General features: G+C 45.8%; 1 protein-coding gene across 15 annotated transcripts in view; it reads right to left on the minus strand.

Annotated features, from left to right (window-relative positions):
- Phf21a (PHD finger protein 21A) overlaps positions 1 to 9256 on the minus strand; it is a 171352-nt gene that overhangs the window by 3267 nt on the left and 158829 nt on the right. For 11 of the 15 annotated variants that reach the window (XM_026787807.1, XM_026787806.1, XM_026787800.1 and 8 more), the window contains 5 exons: positions 8543 to 8594; positions 7867 to 7946; positions 7376 to 7436; positions 5151 to 5314; positions 390 to 545 (listed from right to left, as the gene is read on the minus strand). In XM_026787807.1, the coding sequence (XP_026643608.1) occupies positions 390 to 545; positions 5151 to 5314; positions 7376 to 7436; positions 7867 to 7946; positions 8543 to 8594 (513 nt within the window). Of the gene's footprint in view, positions 1 to 389; positions 546 to 5150; positions 5315 to 5387; positions 5411 to 7375; positions 7437 to 7866; positions 7947 to 8542; positions 8595 to 9256 lie in introns of all 15 variants that reach the window. The other 4 variants (XM_026787814.1, XM_026787813.1, XM_026787812.1 and 1 more) reach the window with 1 other exon arrangement.

The following is a 9256-nucleotide window of genomic DNA, read 5'->3' on the forward strand; positions in this document are numbered from 1 at the left end:
TTTTTTTTTTTTTTTTTTTTTTTTTTTTTTTTTTTTTTTTTTTTTTTGTGGTAGTCTTACTATGTAGCCCAGGCTGCTCTTGAACTTGTAAAGCTCTAAGCTTAGCCTCTCAAGTGCTAGAATTATAGGCATGTGCCACCATGCGGGGCAGAGGGTCTGGATTTCAAAGGGGAAGAAGTCATTTCTCATTGAAGGAGGCGATTCACGTTTTAGGGAGCCTGTGGGTGAACAAAGGCTCTGCTGTGTGTCTGCATGCTGTCCCGTGAGCTAGGAGGAAGGGATCTACGGAATAATGACCAAAAAAAGAGAAGAGAAACCTATTCCCCAGAATGGGAGAGAACGGAATTTCCGTGGCATTGTCCTTCTTTTCCTTGGCCTACCCCCAGTACCTGGTCCTGACATCTGGGGCAGATCCACATGCCCTTGGGAATTGTTTTCAGAGGCGGGTCTAAGCAATCCAGATGATATACGCGGGAACATGTATCACACATCAGTAACTGGCCACTCTTTCTGCAAACACTGCAAAAATCTTCATGGATATCACCCTGTGAGACGGAGAGGAAGGGTAAGAAAAACGACGAGGAAGAACTCAGGGCCACCTTGCACACCGACAGCAAGCTGACAGCCCAGAGACAGCCTCCAGCACATCGGTGTATGAAAGCAGAGATCGCAAATAGCACAGACCCTGCCTGTTCCACAGATCTCAGTTTATGGGTTGGCAATTTAAGTTGAAATTGAAACATTAAGGACTTTCTTTAAACTTACAAATTAAGACTGAGGATTTAACCTTATAAGTCAGAGTTGACAGCAAAGACCTTCAGCTGCCTGGGCCCAAATCAATGGCTTAGGTAACGAGTTGGCACCTCCAATGCCAAAAGTCACCGACAAAGCCATTTACACTATGACAGGAGTGGCATTTATTATCTACCATCTGGGGGAGTTTAAGAAGAATTTGGAAACACAAGCATACAATAAACTCAACTTCTTGCTTATGTGGGCAAAGTACAGTGAGCCAGGAGCAGAAACCTTATAGAAGCTTCTAGCACGTGGGGCTGGGGAAGGCACAGTAGCAGCCGATGATGCTCTGCAGCACTGGCATTTGCTGCTCAACAGACCATCCAGTGGGAGGCTTTATTCTTCACCATCAAATACTTCACTAATGGGAACTCTACAGTGCTTGGGTGCATCTGGGCCCTCAGAACAGAATGCACCATCAAACCAAAACATGGCAGGTCTACTTAAAATCTGGAGGGAAGAACACAGGGAGAATAAATCAAGAGTTTTTGAAGAGGTGTGTTTCAGCAAATCGATGCACAATCTGTTGTGTGGCTGAGACTCCATCCACACATGGATTAGGGACAGGCTGGAGGACACTGCTTTAAGATGTCCGGGACACTCTGCTAGAAAGTCTTCCACAGAACTACAGAGTAAGCGGAAAGACGGAGAGTGATGCCTAGTCCCTCCTCCACCACCACACCACTGAGGGAATGCATTTTTCCAGTCAAACCGTTTCTCTCTGCAGGAAACTGCCCTTTGTGTGCACATGTGTGCGCGCGTGCACGTGTCCACGTATCTCTCCAGTTCCATCTTTCAAATTTCATATTTACATACAATACAGTAGAAGTATCTAGTGTTTGAGTGTCAGGATTTCTTTCTTTTTTATAATTTATTTTTATTTTATGTCCATTGGTGTTTTGCCTACATGTATGTTTTTAAGTCTTTGTGAGGTTGTCAGATCCTCTGGAACTGTGTAGTTATAGACAGTTGTGAGCTGCCATGTGGGTGCTGGGAGATGAACCCAGGTCCCCTGGAGGAGCAGCCATCTCTCCAGTTGTTAGAATTTCTATGTACTGAAAGTCATTGAGGACATCTGTGTTAATTACAGAATCATAAAGTTATAGCAACAGTACACTGAAACAAAACTTAAGAACACAAGAAGCATTAAACATCCACCATAACACATGGGATGTTGTATCTGGAAATCCCATCTAGTTCTGAGGAAGAGGGTGGGGCTGGTGCCTGATGCATTAGTATTACTTTGTAAACAATTTTGTTTTATATATCCCTAAAAGGCACCAGCGACTCCAGACCAAATTTTGAGAACTGCTCTATCTAGACTAACAGTTTAAATATAAAATTCCAAGAATGTCAGAATGAATATAAAATACAGGGACAGTTCATCCATCAGCGTCAGTCTTTGCCTAAAGAGTGGAGCTCAAAAGGCTTAACTCTGGTGACAGGTCATGAGCAAACTTCAGTTGGAATATGCTTGACTGTGACATTGCTGAGGACATACGGCCTCTACCAACTTCAGCTTCACTGCATGTTAAAAAATTTATAATTAGTAAACATATCTTCCCTTCCCATGAAAATAACAGCATCAACAAGGTACATCCTGAGGATTACTGGCTGGCTGGATCTTGTATTACCAAGTCCTTCGAGATGGTTATTGATCCCCAGGAAATGCTCGGCTCTCAACTGCTATTGTCTAATTAATGTCGAGGCTTATGCTACCCAGAAGCAAGCACAGAACCCTGTGTGTTGATTTAATCACAGCTACTGTTGGGTGCTGTAAAAGTAGAAGTCAATTATCTCTAAAAAAAAAAAAGGATCCCACTGGGTTTAACTCAGGAAATTCTCAATATTTTTAGTGGTTTCAGAAAAGTATTATTTTGTCTTTAGATTTCTGCAAAGAACTATGTTTGTGCTTTAAATGAAATCTGGTAAAAGCTTTTAGTTTGTGATTTGGCCAGAACCTTTAGGTCTAGGCTGTAAAAGAAAAGCGTAGACTCAACAAAAGAACCCAGACCAAGGCACAGGGCATAAGGCACTGTGCATCAAGGCACAGGGAGTCAGTGAGCTGCTGGTTTCTTTGATCACACCTGGACTGGGGAAAAGCTGGAACAGTCTTTGGTATCGGCAAACATGGTTTCTGGCAGGGACTCCAGGTGCACGTGACCCTGACAGTTAGAAAACCTGCATCAGTTCCCAGGGCCAAAGGTTAGGAAGGATGGACGGAATGCCAAGTCTTTAGAACAGGACAAGTCTGTAGCACCAGGAATGGAACCTTCTGGGAACCGAAGTCTCCTATGACCCCAGTTCTCCAAAGATAATACTTGGTTTGCTGCCTCCAGAATTCTAACTCGGGGCTTCAGTGGCATTCTTGTGGAGAGGACTGTGCCATTAGTAAGTCAAGAGAGCCTTCGACTGCAAGTAACACTTCGCCGGAAGATGGTTAACACAAGCCCTGCAGTTCCTAAGAGATGAGGACACGGACAAAGAAGTTCTTGTTCTGTTACTCGTCATCTTCAGCCTTCTGGTTGTTTAGACCATGAACTTTACATTTATCCTCGACAATTCTCTTTTTCTCATTATTCAATTTAATCCACCCAAATCTTCAAAATACAAACAGCACTGGCCACTTTCTCCATTTCTGCGTCTACCACTCCATCAGGACTATCTCTTGCCTGGACCACCACAGCAGCCTTCTTAAGGCCTCTCTGCTTCATTCCACCCTTCCGAAGTCCCTCTCTCTGCAGTGCTCCTTTCAAACTCCAGCTGGCACTGTAAGCACCAGGAACCTTCCAAGGAGGCTTCAGTCTTTGGTTAACAAGTCTGTTAGGAAACTACTAGATACTTACGGATTCAATGCTATCTCTAACCAGAGTGAAAACAGACTTTACAAGTGAAAAAAATCCAATGGGGATCATCTCAAGAGAGGAACCTGGCTGACGCCACATGCCTCTGCCTGCGATACACTAGCTGTCATCCTGAATCTAGGTGCCTTCAGAATGCATGTCCAGTGGAGCACCTGCCCCACCGTTAGGAAAGACAAAGACAGGCTAGGGGACCTGCTCAGACAGCTCAGAAGACAAATGCACTTGTTACCAAGCTTCATGTCCTGAGTTCAATCCCAGGGACCCACAAAGTGGAAGGAGAGGACTGACTCCCAAAAGCTGTCCTCTGACCGCCACATAAATGCACAGCATGGGTGCATACACAGATACACATACTCTAAATGAATAGATTTTAATTAAAAAAAAAGGTGGCCTAAGAAATGGTTTCAGAATAAAGGAGGGTAAAGAGATTCAACCAGGGAAATAAGTACCAAGAGTGATCTTAGACGAAGGCAATTACTGGGACAAGTGAAAAAACTGGAATATGAACTGAGTATTACAGGATCAGATGTAACCAATTTCTAAAAACAAAGAAGTGTTCACATATGCACATGTTTGCACATGCATGTGGGTCCAAGCATGTCAAGGAAGGCACAATATAGCAAGTTAACTAATGCATCAGAGCAAACGATGTTACTGTCCACTGCACCACTGCAGCAACCTCTGCACAATACAACACGTCAGTGGGGTGATGTCATTCCACCGGTGGTTTCCTGTTGTACTTAGAACAGACGTCACAGAACCGTGCACGAGCGGACCTGTCACCTCTCCAGTCACACCTCCCACACACAGCTGAGAGGTCCCTTCTCCCATCATGCCTTCACCTTCCTGGCACTGCACCGTGTTCACTACTGTTCCACTTCTCCTCCTGGTGCTCATCTCTGCCTACTGGGTTACATATTTGTTCCCTTGTTGCCTTCCTCCTCCTACAGAACACGAGCCCCCAAGTGCTTGCATTTTGCTCGGTTTGTTCATTGCTGTATCCCCAGCTTCATGAGCAGCACTCACTCAGCAGAACAGGGTTCAGTGAGGATCTGCTGAGTGAACTTGCTGCTGGAACCTGCTTCTGACCAGCTCCCCCAAACAGAAAACACTGCACTTCTAGAGGTGTGCCTAACACGGCAGCAGGGCTGCTAGACGCATCTGCTCTGCTCGTGCTCTCTCCAATGCACCAATGGCAGAGAACCCTCAACTTACAGATCCATGTTCCCACCGTCCTCCGAGAGTTCATTCACAGCTGATAAACCCAGACTCTTAAACCCTGGGATCCCTGGGTTTATGTGAACATGACTCTCAAGGACAAGAAACAGCTGAGATCTCAGAAGAAAGATGCCTGGCATGGTATGCAGGCAGTATGCAGGGTCTATTGTTCCAGGGCTAGCGAGGAAGGATCAATCTGGCGAGGAGACAATACAGGACAATGGCTTTCCCAGGTGAGCTCTCAGAGAGAGTGCAGGCCCCCCAGTTACTTACGTCTGTGGAGGTGGGGCTGGGCAGGGACACAGGCTGCACAGGTGCAGGGAAAGTGAATGTGGTCTCTGTCTTTTCATTTTCAGGGGAGTCGGGATGACTGGATTGGGGGGATGTTGGGGTAAGGGCTCCAAACCCCAGCACTGCATTGTATTTTGGAGGACGACCTATATACCAAGAGAAGGGAACAAAAGGGGAAAGGGGGGAGGGAAAGACAGGGGGAAAATGGTTCTTACATACCTTTGGCCAGTGTTCCTCATTGGCTAGCATGGGAAAGGAAGTGAGGTAGCAGACAGAAGGTTAATACACAGGCCAGAGGAAGGAAAAGAAGCAAAGATTTTAATGCCATTAGAAACAACTACATGAACTCTAAATGAAGAGAGAAGGGCACCTTGGAGAGGGGTAAAAGGTGATGCACTTGTAAAGAGACCCCATCTCAGCGGGGCATGACCGTTCCTGGACGATCACAGTCTGAGGTTTCTAATAGGAGGACCCAGGTTTCATGAAGCCAGAACAGAGTTCATCTTTCATGTGTTTCATGCATCAGTCACTAAGGATTTTCCTGCAGCCAGCACTCCAAACGATCTTCTGTTCTCGTGAATGGATTTATTCAGCATTTCTGCTTTTCTATGTCTCTTTTGTGAACAGCTTATAACTTTACAGTTGGCAAGAGTGGAGGAGGCAGAATTCCAGTCAACTATTCTGGCCCTGCTGTCAGCGCCTCTGGGAGGGAGTTTCTAGGAACAGCTGCAGTGTAAGAGGACAGTGAATTCACAGGTTCCCAGCCTCGGGTATCAGTCTTGCTGCTCCACACCATCAACATGCAAGGACTGCATGTTAAAGAACAGAACGGGGCATTTTTGTGAAAGGTCCAGTCAGGAGCAATCTACAAGCAGTCTAAAAAAGCAGAGCCCAGGGTCATGGGCAGTCTAGGGCGGTCCCTCTCACCACGCACCTACATCAAGGCCCGTGTCTCCTGAGCTGCCAGTGATCCTGAGTACAAACCAACCCACCAAAGTCGGGAAAAGGCACTCATCTGCCTACAAGCCCTGGTGAAGGCTTATGTCAGGGTCGTGCAGACGCCACAGAAGCGCTGCCTGTGTCAGGCAGACAGAGCGTGTGTTACAAAGACAGATCTGACTGGTCTTTTCCTAAAGAGTCTAGTGCTGTGGGAAGCAAACAGACAACAAATCCTCTTTGCTTATCCATACAAGATATGTTCAAAGCACCGCGAATGCAGGCTTTAGCCTCTGATCTTTCTGGCTCATTTAACCCCTCTTCTCTAAGCAGATACTACCTCCCAGCAGGACAATTAATTGAGGGCACTGGCTGGGGACCTCTTATCTGAGAACTGTGTGGTTACTAAAAAACAGCTGACCACAAAGCCAAAAAGTAACTATGACTGTGGCCCAGGAGCCAGTACAAAGCAGTAACTCAAGGGTTTCCCATCTAGATGGGTTGGTTACTTGCAGGACAGGACTGATGAAAGATTGCACATGTCACTGAGGCTGGCTGTGCCTCAGCAATATAATGGCACATTGGTAGCTCTGTCCACGGCAGACAAAGGTCAGGGTGACCTCCAGTCTCCAAAGGCTCTGAGAGTCTGTATGTTTGCTCAAAGATCACTCACTCGGCAACCTTTCCAGCCTGTAACTGCAACTCAGGGGCACATTACCACATGGAGAAAGGGATCTTGGGATATATTACTAACATCAGAGGGTGATTTCAGTACCTTGTTTATGAGTCAAAGTCCGAGTTATGAAGACCTATTTAGACCCATGTGATGGGAGTTGCTACTGTTTTGGGCTGGAAGATGGGAATTTTCCCAGCATATTTTTCTTCCTTAGCTGGAGATGCTCATGATAGAAGATTCTAAGTTCTCTGCAGATCACAGACACTCAGTCCTGTTCTACGCTCACTGACGGCTAGGTGGCAGCAGGTGTTTTGATCACTGAGCTGTTCATGGATGGCCTACTATGCTGGGACAGAAAGGCTGCATTAAGCCATTCTGAGCTAGCTTTGCCAGGACTTGGAAAGTCAGTTTTTAGCCCTGTGCTCAGAGCACTAAGAGATCTCTCTTTTCCTCCATGTTCTCAGGAAACAACAAAACTATTTTCAAGGCTAGAGGAGCTAGATTCTAAGATAATGGAAAAGAGGAAGGTAGGAGAAAAAGAAAACAACATAGAAAGCAGAGGCAGAAGCAAGATAGGTTTTTAAAAGGAACTCACCTCTCTTCCGTGTCCCAGGATGCATTGTGCTGTTAAGGTAAGTGACTGCACTCTTCTTACGCTTGAGGGAGTTAAGAGGGAGAGGAGACTATTGAATACCATGGCTATCAAGAACACCACAAACATGTCTACCACATGCTAACCAGTCTGTGCCAATCATACCACGGTCTCAGCGCTAATGTGTTTTATTATATGTATTTGACTCTGAGAGAATATGACAAAGGGGCCCATCTCTGCTCCATGACAGTGTAGTCAAGTCAGGATGAACAAAAACACAGGATTGTACTACTCACACTTAGCAAAACAAAACCTTAAGAGGCAAGCAGTGATGGATAACACAGTGGTGTTAGGAGCAGAGAAAAGCCTATCTATCGCTTGGCAGAGCTGAAGGAGCTGAGTACAGCCCTGCTGCTCTTAGCAGGCTCTCAGTGGGAGGGGCTAAGTCACAGATGAAGCCAGAGCATGAGGAGGGCCAGTGCTGGCTGGAGTACCTCTGGCTCAAAGACGGCCCCGCTGTACACTGGGTTCGCTGTTGTTCTTCTCTTTCGCTCCTGCCTCTTGCTTTGGATTTCTTGGGAAGAAAAGGCTTCAGTTAGAAGATAGGAACAAAAAAGCTAAGGAACAGTTCACCGTTTAATGTGCTGGGTTTCCTGCAACCAAGAAGGAGCAGGCAAGGATTTGTTGTACCAAGGCCTCCACTGGAGCAGGCACACTGCTTGAGCCTCTCAGGAGGGAAGGCCAGGGCCCTTCAGAGCACAGCTGGGCCACATTTGCAGACAGCCATTCTCACTGAGTTTTAGACTGCTGTGCACACAGGTCTGTGTGAGCTGCATCTACAGACTACCAACCGAAGTTCACCACCCCGAACTAAATAACAAGGGTCACAGAGCCTTGTCACTGCCCTCGGGTCCTGTGACAGCGCTGGGAAGCAGAGACAAGGACTTGTCAGAGGAACACTTGCTACTGCGCTGAGACAAAAGCAGAAGCCACCTTCACTCAGGAAGCTGGGGAGTGTGAATGGCACCAGGAAGAGGGGGGCCTAGACAGTATAGAAATCCAGTCCATACTGGTTGACTAATACTCTATTTGTGCTCTAGGAATTCACACAAACATCACTTTTAGGAACAAAGCTAGGAAAAAAGACATGTGGAGAATATCTTCTCTTACCTTCTAGATGGTCATGTGTTACCAACCCTAGAGACACCATGAAGGCAAGTTTCTGTGGCAGAGAAACAAAAGAATCTATTTCAGTGTAGGATCTCAGAGAGCAGGAAAGCTTCCACCACAGAGGCCTTCTGTTCTGATAAGGGCCAACACTTTCCACTTTGGCGAAGTCACACACATCAGCATCTGGACTGACAGCTGTCTGGCGCTTGCCCAGAGAATCCTCTTAAAGCGTACCCATAGTGGAGATGAACGCAGAGGGCCACACATTCTTCACTGGGATGTAGGAACACCAGCTAATGTTTTCAGTTAAAGATGAAAGCTAAATATCATGGGGCGGTTTCCCTGCAGCTGTACCCCTGAGGTAGAATGTAAGATCTTTAGACTGGAAAGAGAATGGTATACTTTGCTCTGGTTGGCTGTGATCTGAAAAGTATGTCTTCACTGTCTAATCATGGCTTTTAAAGACCTCAAGCATTTTTTGTGAATGAGCTATAAGTTTTTCATTAATTTTTGTAACAAGTGCTTCTTTTTGGTTCAAGTTCCAGCCCTTTAAAAAATACAACTGATTTCACCTCAGGAAGAAGAACATTTGATATTAGTTTTAAAAAAAAACTGGGCTGGTTTAATAGATCTTTCCTTTGTGTTTTTTTTTTTTTTTTTTTTTCCAAGACAGGGTTTTTCTGTGTAAAAATAGTCTCATTAAATCCATTACTA

This window comes from Microtus ochrogaster, assembly GCF_000317375.1.
Source record: "Microtus ochrogaster isolate Prairie Vole_2 chromosome 14 unlocalized genomic scaffold, MicOch1.0 chr14_random_1, whole genome shotgun sequence".
Lineage (NCBI taxonomy): Eukaryota > Metazoa > Chordata > Mammalia > Rodentia > Cricetidae > Microtus > Microtus ochrogaster.